Source organism: Gadus macrocephalus, chromosome 12, assembly GCF_031168955.1.
Source record: "Gadus macrocephalus chromosome 12, ASM3116895v1".
Taxonomy (NCBI): Eukaryota; Metazoa; Chordata; class Actinopteri; order Gadiformes; family Gadidae; genus Gadus; species Gadus macrocephalus.
Window position 1 is genome coordinate 23,069,387 of NC_082393.1, and position 22,417 is coordinate 23,091,803.

General features: G+C 44.6%; 1 protein-coding gene across 34 annotated transcripts in view; it reads right to left on the bottom strand.

The window, feature by feature from the left end:
• Positions 1–1,631: 1,631 nt before the first annotated feature.
• Positions 1,632–22,417, bottom strand: part of LOC132469750 (tyrosine-protein kinase ABL2-like) — a 93,430-nt gene continuing 72,644 nt past the window's right edge. For 29 of the 34 annotated variants that reach the window (XM_060067786.1, XM_060067785.1, XM_060067787.1 and 26 more), the window contains 10 exons: positions 19,937–20,242; positions 18,482–18,793; positions 15,042–15,382; positions 14,345–14,617; positions 13,990–14,074; positions 11,873–12,041; positions 11,131–11,243; positions 3,381–3,530; positions 2,910–2,999; positions 1,632–1,980 (listed from right to left, as the gene is read on the bottom strand). In XM_060067786.1, the coding sequence (XP_059923769.1) occupies positions 1,898–1,980; positions 2,910–2,999; positions 3,381–3,530; positions 11,131–11,243; positions 11,873–12,041; positions 13,990–14,074; positions 14,345–14,617; positions 15,042–15,382; positions 18,482–18,793; positions 19,937–20,242 (1,922 nt within the window). In that variant the 3' untranslated portion in view covers positions 1,632–1,897. Of the gene's footprint in view, positions 1,981–2,909; positions 3,000–3,380; positions 3,531–11,130; positions 11,244–11,872; positions 12,042–13,989; positions 14,075–14,344; positions 14,618–15,041; positions 15,383–18,481; positions 18,794–19,936; positions 20,243–21,670; positions 21,738–22,417 lie in introns of those variants that run through there. The other 5 variants (XM_060067814.1, XM_060067784.1, XM_060067783.1 and 2 more) reach the window with 5 other exon arrangements.

Below are 22,417 nucleotides of genomic sequence, written 5' to 3' on the forward strand. Positions count from 1 at the left end.
CAAAACACAAAATATACCATGGGTTCCGACCTTAGATTGGAGTAAGGTATTAGTATTGAGCCACGGTGCGACTTGCTTCATAGCCTGATAGCACACATACAAATAAATCTCAACTGGTCTCCTCAAAGGTTAATGTGGTGAAGAAATCTGCTCCTGTAGACAAAGGTTCTACGACAAAAAAACGACCCATTAAACTAGGAGGAAAATGCAGTATCCTGGAAAGAATTGCATCATAAGAGCCCAAATTACTATCGGTCAAGAAAAGCAGACATTACTGTTGAAGCAAATATTTTTAATCAGATTCCGGGACCATGGAACAGCCGGGATCCTCTGTACATTATCTGATGGCCATAAATAAGTTAGCAAATAAACAAAATTGCACATTTCCTTTTCAAGTGGGAGCTGGACCATTAAACCAATCAAAAGCAAGTATTTTGTGGTGCTTATCCAATTACTTTAATTTTTCTTTTTTTAAAGGCCGTCATCATGTTACCCATAACTGTAACTGAAAAAGTGCACCAAACGAGGGCTTTTATTTTCATACAAAGGCACAATGAATCATGAGGTTCTCATTGGATGACCCTTGCAGTACCACGCCAAACTTTCTATTCACTTGAACCTCACATTAAAAAAAACAAAAACAGATTTTCCATTTGGCAGGAATTCAGGCATTTTATTCATCAGAGGCACATTGTAAGCCGAATGAAATGTGCAGGATTCAAACATACATCTCCTGATCATTGAGTGAAATCAACATTGATAATTCAAATGTCATAGGGCTACATTGTTCAGACACCGAGCGATGCGCCATTGGCTTTATCCAGTGTACATTTCAATTTGAGCCAAATTTACAGAAGACGTTAAATAGAGAAATGGCAATAATGAGAGAGGACCAGGCGGTATGCATGTCTCACGAGCATGGTGCAAATTTGTAGTTCGTAAAATGCTGTAAACGGGACATCCATCATAGATGCAATGATAAACCGAGGCCATGGATCAATAAATACTTAACACACAATATGGCACCGCGCCTTTGTCAACTGAAGAGAATAAAGACATTTGACCAGGTTCAGGATCGAACCACAGAGTAATACATTCATACTGCAGATATATTAGATGGGGGGCTTGAATGGGCCTCAGTCTTGCGGGCCGGGGGAGAAACATTTAGGGGGAAAAGCCCTGAGATTGAGTAAACCTGTCAAACGCCTGATCTCCATTAGGAGCAGAAGGGATGTTGCGTAACTTTATTTAAAAGCGCAAGGGACCGTTTATGAAAAACTTCTACAGGCCGAGAAAGTGTGAAAAGTCATCTCATGAGGTGAATTATTAATTTGTACTTCCGTTGAATGAGCCTTGGCAATATGTGTAGTTCTTACAATCGTTTAACAAATCAAAGTTATTTTATAGATCATCGTATTATTCATGTTTCTATAGTCATTTGTTATATTTGTCTACAGATATTTAACATACTTGTCAAAGGGGTTATGATTTGTTTTAACTAATGGACAGAAAAAAAAATGTGGAAAAAGGATGAGAAAGTCTTTTTATTTTGACTGCATTTGACTTAAGGTAAATGCAATAAGTACATTGTTTTTGATAATTTCTAATCATGAATAAAAACCAGACTGATATAAAGTTGTGGGCAGGTTTAATGAGAAAATGAATATATTAATATTTAAGAAGGACATCAAATTGAAACACTTATTTTTTTACCAGAACATTAAAACGTAAAATAAAAACAAAAAAACAATAAAAATAAATTTATCAAAACGTAGCATGAAACAATTGCACTTTCATACAGGATATGGGCAGATGGGAATGAGTTAATCCATTGCATGTTAATGATGATCCAAATAACACAACATACATAAACACTAATTGTTAGAAGGAGGGCTCTTTATAGCTCTTGTTTTGGCAGTCGTTGTGGACGACTGTTCCCCTCCTCTTCGGCGGCGCGCTGGGTTCTGATGTGGGCTGTACCTGAGAGACATTCAAAGCACTTTACAATTATTAACAGATATAACATCCACCCACTGACTAACGCATTCATACACTGATGGCAGTGTCAGGCATGCAAGGCACTTGCATGGCTTACTAGTTACTAGTTCGATACCCAGCTCCTCCTAGCTGAGGGTTGACGTGTCCCTGAGCAAGACACTTAACCCTAACTGCTCCTGACGAGCTGGCTGTCGCCTTGCATGGTTGACTCTGCCGTCGGTGTGTCAATGTGTGTCTTAACCGATGTAAGTCGCTTTGGATAAAAGCGTCTGCTAAATGCCCTAATTCTAATTGTCATTATTTTTTATTAGTGATGATACCCATCGTTCCGCTCCACGCATTTAAATCTCCAATCTCCAGGCCCAACACTACATTATTTCATGCCACTGTAATGACTAAAGACCTCTGGGAAATATGTGTATTTTCCCCCCAACGCATCTTAAATCAGGAGTACCATGCACAGCAGTATTGGGATATGCAACACATCAGACTCCAGACGATACCCGAGTCACACCCACCTACTCAGTCTAGAAAACTATGTACAATTATGACTTCTACTACTAATGAGAACTACGCTGTCTGCATTATGGTGTCTCTGGGTCTCACAGGACTAATGTAGCATCACAGCTAAATCAGGTCTTCATTCATCATCAGTCCCTGCATGCCCTCTTCCCCAGAAGAGATTTTACGGTAAGAGGGGCGAAGACTACAGCCAAGGCAGTCTTTACTCAATATCTTGACTCAATCTCTGCCTTGTCTGGACAGTGTTTTGATATCCAAGCATAGTGGTTGGTAAATATAGTAATAATCAATATCATATCATCTCAAGAAGACTTGAGTGAGTCCTGGTTGATGTCCCACGTCTTGCCGAACATGGGATCTAGAGAGGTTAGCTGTGTGTATGAGTTTACCTTCAGAGATGCTGGAATCATGGTACATGGTCTCAAAGGCCTGATGGATCTCAGCAAACGAAGGCCGGTCCAACGGGCTCTTCTGCCAGCCTGGTGTGCAAAAAGGCCCACCAAACATCCACGTTAAAAAAAACAACAACAACAACAGCGGTGCCAATGATCAACGACATATGGGAAGGATAAAAAAGTAAGGCTACATCATTCAATTCATAGGAAAAATGTTTCTGCCAAATTTACAAAAGTCACTTTGGTTAAAAGCATCTGCTTAATGCCCTAAATGTAAATATTAAAGTGAAATTTAGGGATTTGTGAAAGCTGTTTTACCATGACTACAACTATTAATTTCTCTCTCTTTAATAGTTTAATATTAAAATGTTGCACAATTTAAAGCATCTGATTACACCAAAAGAGGGACCGGTATTCAGCTAACTTTGACATTGTTGAACGGTGTGCACATATGCTGCTACTCACAGGCCTTCATGAGCTCGTAGACTTTAGGGGGGCAGCCCTCAGGCTGCTCCAAGGATCCGTCCTCCAGCAGGTCGGACAACTCAGAGCTATTGAACCCAAGGTACGGAGACATGCCGTAGGTTGTGATCTCCAAGAGCATCACCCCGAACACTGCAGTGGACGCAAATGAAAAATAACTCCATTAGAAATGAGAAGCCCGGGCCTGGGCACAGCGGAAAAGCAGAAGCACTCTGTGGTGAGGTAGGGCTGTGCGATATGACCAAAATATCATATCCCAATATACAGTAGGTCATTCATTATCTTGATAACGATTGTTCTGCCCTCAGAATGGTATTCGTGTTCAAACTTGGATGCACTGAATGATTTAATGAATGTAGCAATATTTGCATGATGCGAACCAGACTTTTATTTTGAAGCGTTAAAGTAGGTCACGTGATGTTTATACCGTTTGTATAACCGTAACTCGGTAAGAAAGACGGTCGGTCATTTGGTGAATGTTCTCTTCCCTTCTCAAGCTCATGAAAGCAATGGCTGTAAGTTCAGAATGCAGTATGTAATGTATGAAGATGTCTGGCATTCTAAAAACGTGATGTTTAGTTAACTAGATGATCAGCTAATGTAAAGTATGCGCCCGCGTTAGATTAGCCTATAGAGTGGCGAAGTCACGCCCCTTCCGGTAGGGCTCATGGGACCTATGAGATCGAAAAATATGAATGGGTGTCAATGGAGAGAAAATTATTATTTTCTGGTCCCGGTCTTTATATGCCCTGGATTACACATATGTTGTTTGTGGATTTAAAGGATAATTTTTCATGCAAAGAGTTCGACCGTTTATTGTGCAATTGTTCAGATAAAGGCTGTAGAGAAAACACAACGAGAAAGACTACACGGCTCGTATGTGACGTCACGCTCCCTGCGACTGGCGTGGAGAAGACCGACAATCTTCCCATCGGCATAACTGAAACTCTGCACGTGCCCCGATTTATAATGGTTTTCACCTCTTCCGATGCTTTTATCCTCCCCTTGGAAAAAGCGGTGAAGTGGGGCAGAGAGATCGCCATCTCTGTGCCGAGTTCCAAGGGCGGGTGTGGTGACGTATATATCATATGCGTCGAGAGCAGCGAAGAGCTGTAGTTCACAAAGCGGCCTCACATAAAACCTAAAATTATCAAACTTCTTCACGAACATTTTTAGTTTTCTTTGCATGAAAAATTATCATTTAAATCCAAAAACAACATATGTGTAATCCAGGGCATATAAAGACTGGGACCAGAAAGTAATTATTTTCTCTCCAATGACACCCATTCATATTTTTCGATCTCATAGGTCCCATGAGCCTTACCGGAAGGGGCGTGACTTCGCCACTCTATTGTTGCTGCGGGCAGGCTCGCTTTCGGCGCGTAGTCCTAGTTATTCTTTCTCGGTTCATTCCATTCTGTTTATTAGCAACTTGTGCTATAAGGGAAACTAAGGTTTTGTGTTGTTTCTGTTACAGTTTCACTCGTGGTATTGACACAATATAAAAGAGGAAATAAAGGGAGCAAGAAGCTCCGATCCTGGCTCAAGTGTGCTATATCTGAGTTTGGCTTGCTGTTAAACTCCGATAACGTATAGAGATACCTAACGAGCAGGGAGAACAGTACAACGATATCTATCACGATATAGAACATTTTCTGTAAATTTAATGAATAAATAGTTTAGATAAAATTACCACATCAGGGCTCTCAAGTGTCACGCATTCGGCGTGAGACACACGCAATTCAACCCATGCACACGCTCTCACGCCACACTTCGTATTTCTCACGCAGAGAAATTACCAGGATAGCGCCCACCAATTTGGGCCGCTATTTAACAGTGGAACCATGGACATAATAAAGGATGGACCACAGACTGGAAAATGGCCGCCCATTCATTCCTATACAAACTGCTCAGTGGCGCAGGGTAACATACAGGAGCGATTTGCTTCCGCGTTATGGGGCCAAGACACGTGACCTAGTCCGTGACGTACCGGATGCAGAGATCTTCTTCTAGTTTAGTGGAGGATCATAGTTTTTCCCCATATACCGCCACCTACTGGACTACTACACAGGAGTTTGTGACAAGGGTCCAGTTGCACCAGCAGAACGTAAGGTCCCACCTAAGGCGGCTGCATGCTTCAGCGTTGGTGTTACGTTGTTGCGCAAAATTTACTCAAAGCAATTCATGCTCCCTTTTAGGTTGCGCGTGTTGCCAAGCAATTTACCGCCAGAACAGTAGGTGGAGTAATATGTGGAGTAAAGTTTTTCGTTGAAGACGACCTCGAGAATGACGTCTTTGTCTGTGGGAGTCGTTGGTTTGTTTATGTGCCAGATCGTGTTCTCCCCATACACAGTGAATGATGGCAACAGACAGAGGAACAGGGGTGATGAAGTTGTTGATCATTGGGGTTGTATAAATGTGCATATCTCTCTACATTTTAAAACGACATAATGTGTTGTTAAAACGACATCATGTCCAGACAGGAAGTAGTAACCAGACCAGCAGACCAATCACAGCCTTGCAGGCTGCGCGGCTCGCGTAAAAGCTTACGTAAAAAATCACGCAAGTCTAGAAAAATCGCCCGACGCACGCAAGACGTGAGAAGTCGCGCAAGGGCCTCTTGCGCTTGTGCTTACGCTTACGTAACTGAGCATAAATCGGCCTTTAGGCTACGTTGAACGTAAATCACCCAAACGTTCGACTTTACACTCTACTAAAAAAATAGCAGTTGCACCAAGCAGATAGTTTCAACGTAACACTAAGTTATAACTTATCTTTTACACCTCCCCTCTAGCTGGTGTAAGTTCCATACTAACGATAAAGAACCGTTAAAAGAAAAAAACGTAAAAAGATTTCAACACTAACGCAGGGTAAAGATGGCTATTCGTTTTGAGCAATGGGAAGAGGAGTTTCAATGCGATTTGCGCCGGGAACAGATTGTCCGTGACCGTATCGATCCATTTCTTTATTATGATGATGTTGAATTATATGCGCGATTTCGGTTTTGCTGGGCGGAATATTATATTTATTTATTTATTATAAAATCCGCCATCAAATAGCTTAACCTCACGCCTATACCGTCCAAGCAAATTTTAGAGAATAAATGACAACCGTTTTGTTTGCCCTCTCATTTGGGTGCTAACGCGTCTTCACTCGGGTAAGGTGGAAACTTGCCGGTATTTCCTGTTTACATTGTTATCTGTCAATGATTGGCTTGAAATTATCTAAACGTCATTAAAAGCGACACTGGTACACTTTATGCACTACTAGTAACGTTACAACTTAAGTTATGGTGGTGCAACCAAAATTTAGACACCTTTAGTTTGACACTAGCTACGTCGAGCGTAGGGTTAAGGCAGACTTTACACCCAAACTTATGATCGGCTTTACGTTCTGCTGGTGCAACCGACTGCAGGACGTTGGCAAATGATACTTTAAATCATAAAAATAAATTCAAAGAAAAAACCAAACTAACGAAACAAAATAAACAAACAAAAGAAATTAATAAATAAAAAAATATATATATATACTTAAGGTTAAATTCTTCTAATTAGGTTAGTATCTTTTAGCTAATTTATCAGCAATTTCATTGCCATATATTCCATGGTGGGCTGGAATCCAACAGAACTGAATAACTAAACCAAGGCTTATAATATTTAAAAGAAGATGCTTTACCTCTCTATCACCAAATCTTCACGTATTGAATTATCTGTTATAAAACTTAGTATCTACAACCCATCTAAGAGCGGTTATTATTGTGGCCATCTCGATTGAGTATACTGATAAAGTCACCCACTCTATATCCATATCTTTTTTCAAATTCTGGAATATATATGCCAATACCACATTGTCCTTTGGGTAATCATTTGCGTTTATCACACTGTTCATTCATTTCACTGTTCTTCCTCTCATTCCTTTCCTTACTTCTTCTTTAGGCTACCTGTCTTTGTTTCCCCTTCCACTCTTCTGCCCCAGCCAAACAGCCAAAAAAAGTTTTTGGTTAAAATTTGGGGTGGGGGGTCTTGTAATAAAAGCTTTTTTTATTGTAACACTTGGTTCAAATCCTATTTCTTACACATGCAGCCATTTGGACACCATTCTATGATAGCTGATAACCAAGGTACACACTGTAATACTATAATCAAGAGGACATACAGGCAGTTCAAATAAAAAGAGATAGAACTTTATTGATCTGGAAACTTCATAAATATGTAAGATTGCTCCATATAATACCATAGTAACATAGTAAACGTATGTAGGCCTAAAAAATTCAGTTCAATGTTATTGCGTAAGAAACAGATTCCTTTCAACTAACTATTTACGAAAAATGCAATCAATAATTTATATAAAAGTAAATGTTTACATATCGACCAGCAACGAAGTTGGAGTAGCCTACCCAAATAATGAATTGTAATACACCAACATTGTCAACTGTCATACATAGCTAACCATAACCCTGTCATACATAGCTAAACAAGCAAATGAAAATGAAATACCTACCAACGCAACTGAAATGTTAATATTAGACAATTAACAATATTATGAAAATTACGTAGGTCTCCCATAATCATTCAGGTAATCAATACGTCCGTGCCTGTTACAGCTATTTCAATGTGTTATATATCCGTGTTCAACGCCATTCATGTTAAGTAAAAGGACAAATCTCAGACTTTGGAAGTTAATGGAGTTAATGGAAGTTAATTCGGAATTTAATTTAATTCGGAAGTTAATGGAGCCGTGCACTTCAAAATAGGTCCATAGCAAGGAGCCGTTTGTTTCAGTACGACTCCTTTCAGCTGCCCACCCAACATAAACTGCTAATAAAACGCTTGAGGAGGCGTTTTGAAAAGAAAAAACTTACATTTTTTTAGAACAGGGTAGAAATATAATTATGAGCCTTTGATTGATATCCAGACATTTTTTGCGGAGACACAATCCTGTTCCCCACTTGTATTGGAGTGGACGGCGATATCTACTTCTGGGCCACATGAAATGACGGACCCCCGTCCACAGCCAGCTTAAACAGCTGCAATACCAGGCTTGGCCTCTGAGCACTGGTGGATTGCGGAAGTATGCGCCTATCCTGGGGGCCTGAGTGGAACAGGTAGGAATCAAATGGGTTTCCCGTACGTAGGGTAGCCAGACGTCCTCTTTTGCCCGGACATGACCTATTTTGGAGACACTCTAAAAAAATTGTAGGGGATTTTATTAAAGCCTCATACATGTTCACATTGAATTTGCGTTGCGTTTCCCTGGGTCATTCACAAACTAGTTAGGCTACGCCCTCCCCTACTCAGTTCTGTTCGCTTTGCATTGGTGGAAGTGAGAAAGGGGGAGTGGTTAAGAAGAGCCTTCAGATTTGATGGTTTGACGTCATGTTTTGTAATTATTTTTTTACCATTATTGTTTTATAGGGACAAACATTTACAAATTTCTCCTACAGGGGATTGATAAAGTTCTATCTATTGAAAAGAAAGAAACACTTGGTCATACTTTGGAACACATGGCCACATCGAAAGGCCTATTTCGTATTATATACTCGACAAATAAAGGTAACTTACTCATGATATTTTTCTCCTTTTATTTAGAACCTTTGTGCAAATTTTGTGAAAAATATAAAATGTTAATGTAAATAGAAAACACTTAAACTATAGTTGCAAACAAAATATAGGCCTAAACTGTGAATATGGTCAAAAATATCAAAACCCACCATATAATATTCTAACAGTAGAACTGTTTGAATTGTAGCATCAAACAAAAATGAATACAGGCCTAACTTAAATATTGGTTTATACAACGGGGGGCCTAAATCCAGCGATCTGATTGGTTCCGAACTGTTGTATAATGAGCGTATACATAACTGCTATGACGCCCGATCATTTTGTGAAAGTATCACTCCGCGCCTTGAAGTGGAAACCGTTACAACCGTTCTCTCGGAGGGACGATAAAGTATTGCATAGCGACCGTCGTGCATTTTGAAGGCAGCCAGGAGGGACTACTTTTTTGTATTCTTTAATAAAACGGCTACTTTGACTTTCTTGGTTTCTTTTTAAATGTAGTGTGTCTATGACTTTCGTTTTGCCATAATAGTAACCGTATAAAAGCAATAGATCACTTCAGTCAGTGGTATGTGCTCATTATACCACTGTCGGGGCCGGACAACGCCCCTTAACAGTGGTATAATCAGCACATACCACAGCCTGTCGTGATCTATTGCTTAAATATAGAATACCAAATGCAAACATGGAACACTTTCAAGTTTGAATTCTAGCAGGATTATATGAAAACAACCAAAGTGCCGCAAACAAAATAAATATATCATCCGTTGACTCTCCGTACTGTTTGACATGATTCTTGTGTCAGTGGTATAAGACATGGTTTCTCAACGGGGGCGTTCGCACAACCTAGGGGGGCGCTGGGAACGTGATTCCATTTTTGGGGGGGGATTTTTAAACTTTTTCTTTTTCTTTTTCTTTTTGGGTGAAAGAATAGGCTACCTGAAATAAATAGCCTGATAATACAGCGCGGTTCGGTCCTGCACACGCCCGGACTCCCGTTACATAAGCTATCGTCATGAACTCTACAGTAACGCTGATAAACATAACCCAAGTTCGCGGGTTAACAGTTCAATAACCAACACAACACAATCAAACATGGCCGTGAGCAAAAAAAAAAAAATTATTTTGTTTCATAGCCCGTTTTCCTCCTTCCTCTTGTTCAGTTCCAGCTGCTCTGAGCGTAGTCTCCACGAAAAGGCTGTTGCATTTCAAATACAAAATATATAGGCCTTATTAGGCCTCTGCGTGCGATCTGTTTTCGAGTCTGCGTTGCCCCGGCCGCGGTGCCCGTGGTTCCCAGGCAATTCATTCATTCGTTCGTTCACGTGGCATGGCGGGAGTCGCGGGAGATGCGGGAGTGGTCGCGGTGCCCAAGGTCACGGTGGCCGGGCCGCAGGGTGCCGCGGCAGGACGGGACACGTGGCGGTCGGGAGTCGCGGGAGTGCCCGCACCGCGGTCACGGTGAATGAATGTTCAATCCAACCATTTCTTCCTCAACCAACTCATCTCTGGAAGTTTAATTGCATGTCATGAATATTCACTAATATTTTTTGCACCAAAACCGACTCAGAGGGCATTCATTGCTATTAGTGACAAACGCAAAATCAATGAAAAACGATGCACTGACAACTTTAAGCAATATAACACGAGCGTGAGTGGGGTTGTTAGTTTATTTTTATTTTTTTATTGGGGGGGGGGGGCGCCAGAGGATCAGGGTAAGGTCAGGGGGGCGTTTGCTCAAAAAAGGTTGAGAACCACTGGTATAAGAGGTTAGTGGTGTTTGAGTCTGATGAGGGGACCAGTTTGCGGCATACTTTGCGAAGTACGGTTTTCTGGTCCATGTCAGACTTTTCATACCCAAACCACGTCCATGCAACAGAAGTAGCCCCTCTTTTTGTCTTGGCTGGTCGGAGTCCTTCTCCTGTTCGGTATTACCCCGTTCTGTGTCACGTTCACTCTCCTCCATGTTTGTTTGTGTTGCCTTCATGTGCCGTGTGGAAGAACGTAAAGCGTCGTCCAAATGCCGAAAAAAATGACCGCAAAGAGAGTGAAGACGAAATAAACGATAGAGCATAATATGAAATGATAGACATTTTTATTTCGTCACACGAAATATATCATCATATCACACAGCCCTGAGGTGAGGTGCTGCGTGAGTTCTCTGGCTGACTCACCCCACACGTCAGACTTGATGGAGAAGTTGTCGTTGGCCAGCCAGCTCAGGCCGAAGTCCGCCACCTTCACCACGTGGTTCTCCCCTACCAGGCAGTTCCTGGTGGCCAGGTCCCTGGGGGGAAAAGAGCGGTGACACGGTGAGCGCGGTGGAGCTGCAGGCTGGGTCATGTGGAAGAGGGATCCCGTTTTTTCAAATAAAACATCGATATCTACTTAGATATTCAAATCAAGTCTAAAACTCAAATACATTGATTTCTGTGGATATTGTGATGCAGACAACCGCCTCACAATATCATTTATTAAAGATACATTTTTCTAACAGACAGAAAGGTCAGACAGGAAGGTATGGGAGGGAGAGAGAGAGCAGAGATTTAATCGTTGAACCACGAGGCGCCCCGCAGTATGATTTATGAGGATGAGATTTATTTCACACTGAGGCAACCCAACGCTGTGGATAAAAGCATCCACCTGGCAACACACACGCACACACACACACACACACACTAGGTCCAATAGCCAGCACGTCTGCCTGCCTGCACACCCGTCCGTATTTCCATCAGTATTGGATTTTTCTTTTCAGTTCAACTTGTTCCAAGCTTTCATGGAAATAAAGAATATATCATACGAGAAGTCATCAATTCTGCCAACGTATTGCTACTTCTGAAGATGAGGCAATAGCTAAAAACACACACACACACACACACACACACACACACACACACACACAAGCCAAGGCCTCACCCGTGTATGTAGTTCTTCTTCTCCAGGTACTCCATGGCGGAGGAGATCTGCGTGGCCATGTAGAGCATCATGGTCTCATTGCGGTCGCACTGCATCAGGTAGTCCTGCAGGTTGCCGTTTGGCATGTACTCCATCACGATGTAGAAGGGAGGCTCCAGGGTGCACACGCCTGATGGAGAGGTCAGAAACAGGTTTCTTTATGGTTCAAGAGATGGTGTTGTAGGGGACGCAGATTCAACATCTCACCTTCAGGTGTCATGGAGGCACATTCACGTCACACTTGTTTTGCCTGTATGCATGCATGTTTGTACGTCAATTGTGGCACCCATTGCACTTCTGATCATCCCTGGAAGGAGGGATCACCCACTCTGCGTTCCTTCTCAAGATTTCTTCCTTGCTAATTAAGGGAGGTTTTTAGGGGGCTAGACTCAGGGGGTGTCATAAATATACGGCCTGTTAAAGGTCCCATGACATGAAAATCTCACTTTATGACGTTTTCTAACATAAATATGAGTTCCCCTAGCCTGCCTATGGTCCCCCAGTGGCTAAAACTTGCATTTGGTGTAAAACGAGCACTAGCTGTTCTGCTCGCCTTTGAAAAAACGGAGGCTCAAGTGCGCTGATTTGGAATGTCTGTATTCATGACGTCATCAGGAATCTCAGCTCCTCCCCTTACTCTGCCTGGCCCGCCCAGAGACGTTGGCCCGCCAATGAGACTCGACCGTGCGAGCGCCACGTGTGTGTGTGTGTGTGTGTGTGTGTGTGTGTGTGTGTGTGTGTGTGTGTGTGTGTGTGTGTGTGTGTGTGTGTGTGTGTGTGCACACACTGTAACGCAAGTGTTTCTTGTCGGTTCTTTGACGTGTCTTGTATTTCCACACCGAGACTGTTGTGGGGGTTATCTGAGCCATGGTTGAGAAGGAATTGGGGGAAAGGAACTTTGGCTTTGACTCGCTGAAGTATATGAACTGCGACATGCCGCCGGTTGCCGCAAGGCACCATAGCCCGGCAGCCGGCAGTAGGCAGCTCGCGGTTCAGGCGACTTCAGGTTGATGTGAAAGTGGAAGAACCAGAGACGTCGCAGAACCCGACAAAGTCGTTTGTGATTCATAATATCGTCTGGAGGCGCACACAGCTTTTGGCCGTGATAATATGTATTAAATTATATAGATTTCTATGTATTATATGATATTATTTAGATATAGAGCTCCAGGACTGTAACGCAAGTGTTGTACACTTCCTTGTTATTTGGATAACCGTTCTGCTTTTGGTGTTATGGCGCACAACACGTCGGACTCTCGTCTCTGGTATTTCTACAACGAGACTCGTATTGGGGGTTATCTCAGCCAAGGTTGAGAATCAATTGGGGGGAAGGAACTTTGGCTTTGACTCCCTCAAGAACATGAACCACGACTGTCTCCCGCTTGAGCCCCGCTGAGGGACCACCGCCAGAAGGCGGAGGTGCCTAAGCGCTGCCCGGCAACGATCCCTTTCTCCTCCTTGTCGCGGTTCAGTCTAATTCACATTGATGAGGACGTTGAAGAACCAGGAACGTCGGAGAACCCAACGCTGTCGTTTGAGATTCATAATATCGGCTCACACAGCTTTTGGCCGTGATAATATACATTATATGATAGATATCTATGTAGGCTATATGATAATATTTAGATATAGAGCTCCAGGACTCCCGTGTGTTCTAGAATATTTACAGAACACGGCTAAAGGCTGTGTGCGCCTCGCCATTTCGATACATCCACTGTAAACAGAGCGCATGGTACCGTGGCTGCAAGCTGCTCAGGGCCACACCCCCACCCTCCTCCTTGACCCGCCTCGCTCCTCCTCATTTGCATTATAGCTACAGACACCAAAACAGCGCATTTGGGGGAAGCTCAATGTGCGACTTGCTCGGAGTGGCTGTAACTCTGCACCACGGCTGAATTTCGGGTACGTCTTTGAATACTGTGTTAGTTGCCCACTAATACCTATATTAAAGAATACATAAAATAGCATGTCATGGGACCTTTAAGCCCTTTGAGACTGTACCTGTGATTAAGGACTATACAAATACAATTGAATTGAATGGAACTTGTAGTCTTAAGAACGAATCCATAGCCACTGACCTAGTAGTTGGACTAGGTTGGGGTGTTTGACCTCTTTCATCACCGCCGCCTCCTTCAGAAACTCTTCAACCTCCATGGTGTCCTCCTGTCATGGGAATTGGGAACAAACCAATTTAGATATGATGATTGGATTAATTGATGAGACCATGGACTAAGAATAGAATAGTGAATGGCGACAAAACACTAGACTTTAAAACATCAAAAAAATACACCACATGCAGTACCACAAAACTAACAGCAGGCGGTGCTCCAATACCAGCGTGCTTGGACTATATGTTCTGTTAGAAGATTCGGGCTGTGGTGGATGAACACTTTAAATCCAAGAGCAAAACAGATCAGCCCATTCCAAAAAAACCTTGATCTTTTTGACTGCGACCATACGCCAGCGTTTGATCCAGACGCCCTCGTAGACCTCGCCGTGGTACCCGCTGCCCAGCATGTTCTTGATGGTGATGTCCGTGCAATCTATCTCCCACTTGTCGTGGATGGGCGACACGCCGTTCACTGTGGGTTTGCTGCGCTTGGGCGCCGGATAGCGCAGTGTGTTGACCAGGCCGCCCGCCACCGTGGAGTAGTGGTGGACCAGCTCCGCCAGCGTGGCGAAGCGGCTCTCCGCCGTCACGTACACCTGGGGGGCGAGAGGGAGCGAGAGGGAGCGAGAGGGGGAGCGAGAGAAGGAGCAAGAGCGGAATCAAGAGGCAGTGAGAGAGAGCGAGAGAGACAAGGTTGAGAACAGGACATCATTTTTCGAAGAATCCCTCATAGACCTCATGTCTGGTCTAGGAAGACTAGTATACAACATGGAGACAATGACATGAGACACTGAAGTGTGGAAAAATCATTTTGTTCCAGTAACAGGAATAAAGAGAAATCCAAAACAAGTGCAATCGGAATTTCCACCCAAAACATTTCCACCAACAGTCGCACAATTTCTAAAGAAGCGCCATTGAGAAGTCTTAATTGAGGAAACCGAACGAAGAACGCACGCCAAACCACGACCCTCCTCTTCCTCCTCCCCCAACACCACCACCACCACCCCCAGTCTCCTGTACCTTTCCGTCAGAGGACATGTTGATGTGGTAGTGGCACACGAGGCCCTCCTCTTCCTCCTCCTCCTCCTCCTCCTCCACACCCGAACAGTGGTAGCTGAAGCCCTCGTAGCGCAGCGAGATGAACAGCTGCCTGCGGCTGCTCTCGCTCTCCCGCACCAGGAAGCTGCCGCTGATGAGTGAGCTGAGCAGGTACTCGGCGGCGGAGCGCGACACGGCCCCGTGGTACCAGCTGATCTTCTCCAGGCTGACGGGCATGATGTAGTTGGACGGCACCCAGCCCTGGCCATTCTCAGAGCGCACCTGGCTCCACTTGCTGTAGCCCACCACCCGCAGCTCCTCGCCTGGGTGGGACGAGGGGGGAGTTAATCAAACCCCTAAAAGTCATTTTTTTTGCTATGAGCAGGGAAGTGTCTGGACTAGCGTGGCTGGGCTTGGCTTGGCTTGGCTTGGCTCGGCGAGCAGCCTGCGATTGGTCACAGCCTCGGGGGCCCTCTCTTGTTGTCCGCCCCCGCCCACGCTCGACCACTTCCACCTGTTGTTATTATTACAGTTGAACGGACTTCATGTTAACACTGCCTCAGAGCCGGGGCACGCCGTGGACGTGTCTGGCCCCGGGTTCAAGAGCGAGAGCGAGAGAGAGAAAATAAACACCGGAAGAAACGGTGGGGATGGGGGAGGCTTCACGTCGGTGCATGCATGTGCGGCGTGCTCACGCGTGCGTCTGCGTAATCTCACATTTGGGGATCATCAAGGGGAGGCAAGGGGGGTGGGTTCAGTAGGTCCGCTGTTAAAGTGTAGAGGAAGAAAGAAAATAACACACAAAACAAGGTTAAGGGGTGAGGGGATCGCCGTCATCCTGGACCCTCACAGTAGCACACCGATTTAATTATATTAATCACACAGAATATTGTTATTATGTTGTTGTTGTTTCGGCTGTTGGCGAGTACCGTCTAAAGGCTCGATTCCACCGGACGCGTTACGGCAACGTTACGGCAGCGGCACGTCTTGGCCGCGGTCACCGCAGCAGATAGGTTCCACTCTAATCAATGAGACCATTTCCACAGGGCGCGGCTGCGGAACGTCTCAGCAACGTCCCAGGAGCGGCTCGCCGTGCCGCAGCGCTATCATTCCGTAGCATTTCTATTTTTGCCGCAAGCCGTTGCTGAACCGCGTCAATTTCAACAGAGCAGATTGATCAGGGCAGGAAGTGAAAAAGTAAAAGCCATAGAGCATTCCGGTCAATTTTCAAAATAAAACACAATAAATAAAACACCAACATTATTGCGTCATGACCGGTGGCACCAGGTCAGCAGTCAATCAATCAAAGGGTCTCAAATCATCCTTTTATAAGAACAATGTCAGAAAGGACAAAGCCTGGCATTTAATTGCAGTAGTTTTGGGAGTGGAAGGTGAGTACATTAGGTTTAGGATTATCGCGGGATCTCGTGATCTCACGTGAATACGGCTGGCTCGCAAGGCAGCGTTGTTTTTTTAGCCCGTTGAATTAGGAGGAATTGTAGGGGTGCTGCCTTCTACCTCCAGCGCCATGCCGGGGTCAACAGACAGATAACTCCTCACCCCAACTAACCACGCAGACACGTCCCAGTTAACTCTTTATGGTTGCTTGAGGTAGAGGTAGGGTTAAATAAAGAGGTTTTCCGAGGCTAACTTATAGCTGCAGAAGTAGCATAAAACGAGGGAGCACCTTGTATTCCGATTGTGTGTTATAATTATATATAATAATAATTGTATTTATCTCACACAGCTATTTCTAAGATATATCGAGCATATTCGATATATCGCCAAGCCCTACTTTGTCCCACATCTGGTGAATTGGGATCTGGTCACCCTAGATGCCAGAAGAGTTGCTCATACGGGCGTGGTTCTGAACGCTTTAGGGAAGTGGAACGGTTGTTACGCCAACCAGGATGAACGGGCATCAACACAGAGCATTGTAGTCTAGATGCCCATCTCATCCGTTGACACGAGACTTCGAGGTCCAAGCGAATGGGACAACAGAGCTTAACGGCATATTGCGCGACACATTGAAAAAAACTATTCATAGTAATGACATATTGTGGACCACAAATTTACTTTGTGTTAAAAAAAACATGAATAAAACCCTTGGTAATTTACCAAGGGTTTATGTCTCACTCAGGTGTCCCTGAGTGAGACACCTCACCCTAACTGCTCCGGTGTGTGAATGTGGGTGAATGTTAGGCAATATTGTAAAGCGCTTTGAGTGAACACTGATTATAAAAGGGCCAGATATTAGCAGATCATTTACTGTGATGCATGTCATGTAATGTAATAAGTCTTGGTGCCGGCTAGGGGTGTAACGGTACACGTATTTGAACCGAACCGTCACGGTACAGGCACTTCGGTGCGGTTACAGAGGTGTACCGCGGTCCGTAAATGTGGCGTACATAGCGTTAATATGGCGAATGTAAAGGCTTGTTTTGCGGTGCGGAACTTAAAACTTGAAGTCGGAGTTCCCCCCGGACCGTTTAGACTTATTAGGCTCGGCTCGCACGTGCGCGAACTCCGCGCAGTAGCAGAGCGCGATCGCGACTATGTGTGGATTGATGTCTACTAGCGAACTGAGAGCGAACTGCATGGCGAGCGACAACAGAAAACCTTGAAGATGCCCCCCTGTCATTTAAATCCCAAGTGTGGGAGAACTTTGGATTCCAGGTTAATTATCACAATGGGGAAAGACGAGTGGACAAGTCGAAAGCTTGAACATTGTTCAACAGCGATCGTCTATGCAAATGGAAACACATCGAACTTGCACAAATTTTCGCCCCCGGTACAATTTTAACGTGACGGCACCATCCAGGTGTTACTGTCACCGCTGCAAAATGAAAAAAAGTTGTTCAAATCGTTCAAACCCAGCTCCCTACACTATTTAATCAACCCCTACACCTGTCTGGGAATTCAGAACGGGCAAATGCCATCACCAGGTCTATTGGTGTTTTCATTGCCTCTGACCTACGAGAGGCAATGAAAACATCAATAGATTATAAATACATAAACTGTAATTTAAGTTAAGGCTGCAGTTGCACTTTTATTTAATGATTGATTATATTTATGAGAACTTCAGAGCTTTAGAGAGCTGCAGGAATATGTTACAAACTCTTTGTTTACATACCAGCTTAAAGAGCCTAGAGTAGACTGAGCATTAAAACTGGATTTTTCATTAATTTTATGTTAGGGTTATTGGAGAATTGCATCATTTTATTTGTATGTTTCATACTGACAGCTAAAACTGTTGTGTTTAATTCGTTACTAATTAAACTTATGTTCGTTCTGTCAAGCAATCCGTTTTTTCACCATAACTATGAACCGAACCGTCCTGTACCGTACCGTGACTTCAAAACCGAGGTACGTACCGAACCGTGACTGTTGTGTACCGTTACACCCCAAGTGCCGGCGGTTACCTTTGGTGATGCTGAGCATGTTATCGCCGCTGGCCTCAAAGTCATAGAGCGCCATGAAGAGGTTGGGGTCGCTCTCCGACTCCCCGTGCAGGTTCTCCTCTGAGCTCCATCGTACCGCCTCCGTCAGCGCGGCCGAGACCAGGCCGAATAGGTATTCGGCGGAGTACCACAGTACGGGGCTGCGGTACCAGCTGTGCTTCTCCAGGCTGTTGACGGGCCAGATGTAGTTGGACAGCACCCAGCCGTGGCCGTTCTTGGAGCGCACTTTGCTCAACTCGCCATAGTCGTAGCCCAGCACCCGCAGCTTCTCGCCTGGAAGGGGGGGATGAGAAGAGATATGATGGTGTAGCCGTGGTGTATGGTTCGCTATAAAATGGAACGGGTGACCCAATTTGAACAACGCCTAGGAGATTTACGTAACCGACGCCATTGTGGTTGGAGGGTGGATATTTGCTGTTTAGTTAAATACCGTCATAAAACCAACAATATTTAGTTTTTACTAGATCCGTCGCAAAGGACCAGCAACGAAGTCGGGTGTCTGAGAAGCCTACACAAAATGGTTACAGGTTTGATAGTCAGTGAAATCTCCCAACATGTCTGATAACATTAGCTAATCAGTCGGAATCACACCCAACTAAGCTTTTTAGCTTTAATTTAATTTCTGTCGCATAGAAAGTGATACAGATTACATACTGTCATCTTACCGAGCGACATCATATTCTTTGCGAAAGCCACTGATGATGACTTAATTGATGCTGGTGAAGCGTCCCCCGTAGGACTTCATCGTCCACAACAATCAGCCATCTTGTGCGATGTAAACGCCAAGAACATAGCAGGCAGTACGACATCACAACCCAGCTGAAACTGCACCGGGAAAAGGACGGTCCTCAGGGCATCCTCCTGACTAGACTACATGTTTGTGTGCGTGTTGTGGCAGACGCCAGGGAGGAGTGAGGGGAGTGGTAGGTCTGGCAACCTTCTGGCTCCACCCCCTGGCCATACATGGACTTCCTCCAGTTAACGAGGCAGGCCTAAAGGCCATTAAGCTGGAGTGCTTGCAGTAAAAAGGGAGAGCAGGCTACCACAAGCCGGAGCTAGGGCTAGCAAGCTACAGAGAGGACTACGAATTGGGGATTACCCTGTTTCTTTCTCCCCCCCCCTCCTGGTGTTTTTTGTTTACGAGGTGAATAAAAACCATCCTGAGTTGGATCTGCACTCTGTGTTGTGTTGTTTTATCGTTCAACTTGGTGGCATGGGAACCCCACACCCACAGGCCTGCTACATATGGGGCCCCAGCAGGTTTGTCTCGCCGCGGCAAGAGACGCCGCTGCCACCGCAGAAAGAGCCACCGCTGCCACCACAGCAAGAGACGCCGCCGCCGCAAGAGACGCCGCCGCAGATCATTTACTGTAATGTATGTCATGTAATGTGATAAGTCTAGGTGCCAGCGGTTACCTTTGGTGATGCTGAGGTCGTCATCGTATTCGGCCACAAAGTCATAGAGCGCCACGAAGAGGTTGGGGTCGCTCTCCGCCGTCCCCAGGAGGTTCTCCTTGTAGCGCCAGCGTACCTCCTCTGTCAGCGCGGCCGAGTCCAGGCCGAGCAGGTACATGGCGGCGCTGCGCGACACGGGGCCGCGGTACCAGCTGTGATTCTCCAGGCTGTTGACGGGCATGATGTAGTTGGACGGCACCAAGCCCTGGCCGTTCTTGGAGAGCACCTCGCTCCACTCGCCATTGTTGTAGCCCAGCAGCTTCTCGCCTGGGGGGGGGGGGGGGGGGGGGGGGGTAGGAGAAGAGATAAGATGGTGTAGCCGTGGTGTATGGTTTGCTATAAAAAAGAACGGGTGGAACAGGTGACCCAATTTGAACACCGCCGAGGAGATTTATGTAACTGACGCCATTGTGGATGGAGCGAGGTTAGTTTAGTTCATACCGTCATTAAACCAACAATGATATTTCGTTTTTACTAGATCCAACGCACAGGACCAGCAATGTGGTCGGGTGTCTGAGAGGCTTGAAACAAAATGGTTACAGGTTTGATGGTCAGTGAAAACTCCCAACATGTCAGATAACATTATCTAATGAGTCGGAATCACATCCAACTAAGCTTTTTAGCTTTACTTTACTTGCTCTCACATAGATAGCGATACAGACGGTTTGTGTTGTGAAGAGGGGTGGTATCATCAAAAAGACGGTGAGTAGGCCTGACAGCGACTAGAACAGAGTGCTTTTCCTGAGGGGGCAATGGAAACCCTGTCCCATGCCATCACATGCTCCTCTACGTCTGCCCACCTGTCCGTCTCGCTCGCCATTCGTCCGAGTGCTTCCACCATTTAAGCAACCCTCAAATACGTTAATAAAAACCCTAACAGTCATTTTTTTAATCGTTCCGGGCAACATCATAATTTTTGCGAAAGCCACTGATGATGACTTAATCCAGCGGTTCCCAAACTGGGGGTCGCGACGCACCGTCAGGGGGGTCGCGGAGAGATGGGCCAGTTTGCATATTAAAAAAAATAAATAATAATAATAATAATAATATATATATATATATACGAATAATTATATGAAACATTATAATAAAATACTGGCGTCAGAATAGGCTTTTAATGCACAGCCACTTTGCAGAGAGAAATCCACCTTTGAAAAATAAATAATAATAATAATAATAATAATGGTGATGATTACTACTGCATAATAATAATGATAATAATAATAATAACAACAATAATAATAATGATTTTGAATATTATTATTATGCATAGTAACACATAGTTACATAGTTAGTTACTACATAGTGCACTAAGTTGGGGGGGGGGTGCTGTCGCGCGGGGCGGGGGGTCGCGAAAACAGTCTCAAGTCCAAAAGGGGGTCCCCTGAAAAAAAGTTTGGGAACCACTGACTTAATCAATGCTGGTGAAGTGTCCCCCGTAGGACTTCATCATCCACAACAATCAGCCATCTTGTGGGATGTAAACGCCAAGTCAATGCTCGACCCCTTCCACACGTTATTATTACAGTTGAACGGACTTCATGTCGGAGCACACCGTGGACGTGTCTGGCCCCGGGTTCAAGAGCGAGAGCGAGGGAGAGAAAATAAACACAGGAAGAAACGGTGGGGATGAGGAGGCTTCACGTCGGTGCATGCATGTGCGGCGTGCCCATGCGTGCGTCTGCGTAATCTCACATTTGGGGATCATCAAGGGGAGGCAAGGGGGGTGGGTTCAGTCGGTCCGCTGGTAAAGTGTAGAGCAGGGATGGGCAACTTTCATGATAAAGAGGGCCACATTTTTCATCATAACCATCGGAGGGCCACATGACTGCACACTTCAACTAAACGTAAGCTGAGAGAAGCTACACAATTTTGAATTTGGTAGATATGATTTCCTGTATTCTGGTGCATTTTGGGGATGGCCACTACCTAAAAAATCATCCAGAATCATAACCTATGTACGGTATGTTAATTGAACCAACATACATTAATTTCATGTTTTCCATGCTCAAACAGCCAAATGAATGGTCAGTATTTTTATCAGTGCAAAGGGCTCACATACATCATTCAATGAAGTCAAAAAACAGTGGCCCAACATTAAGTGCAACAACTCACTGTAGTAGTTGTAGTGGCGACTTAAGTGGATATCTTTAATGACTGATATCGCTTCTAAGCAAACTAGACGCATGGTTTTGCCTTCGAATTCTATGAATTCTTCTCATCTTTCTTGACCGAGTTTTCTGTAACTCGATCAATTATTATTATTTATTTTTTTATTATTATGTGTGGGCCTGACTGAGTGAGGAAAATTAGTAACTGGCGGCCCGCAGGCCGCCAGTTGCCCATCCCTGGTGTAGAGGAAGAAAGAAAAATAACAAACAAAAGAAACAAAACGAGCTGAAAGGATGAGGGGATCGCCGTCATTCTGGACTCTCACAGTAG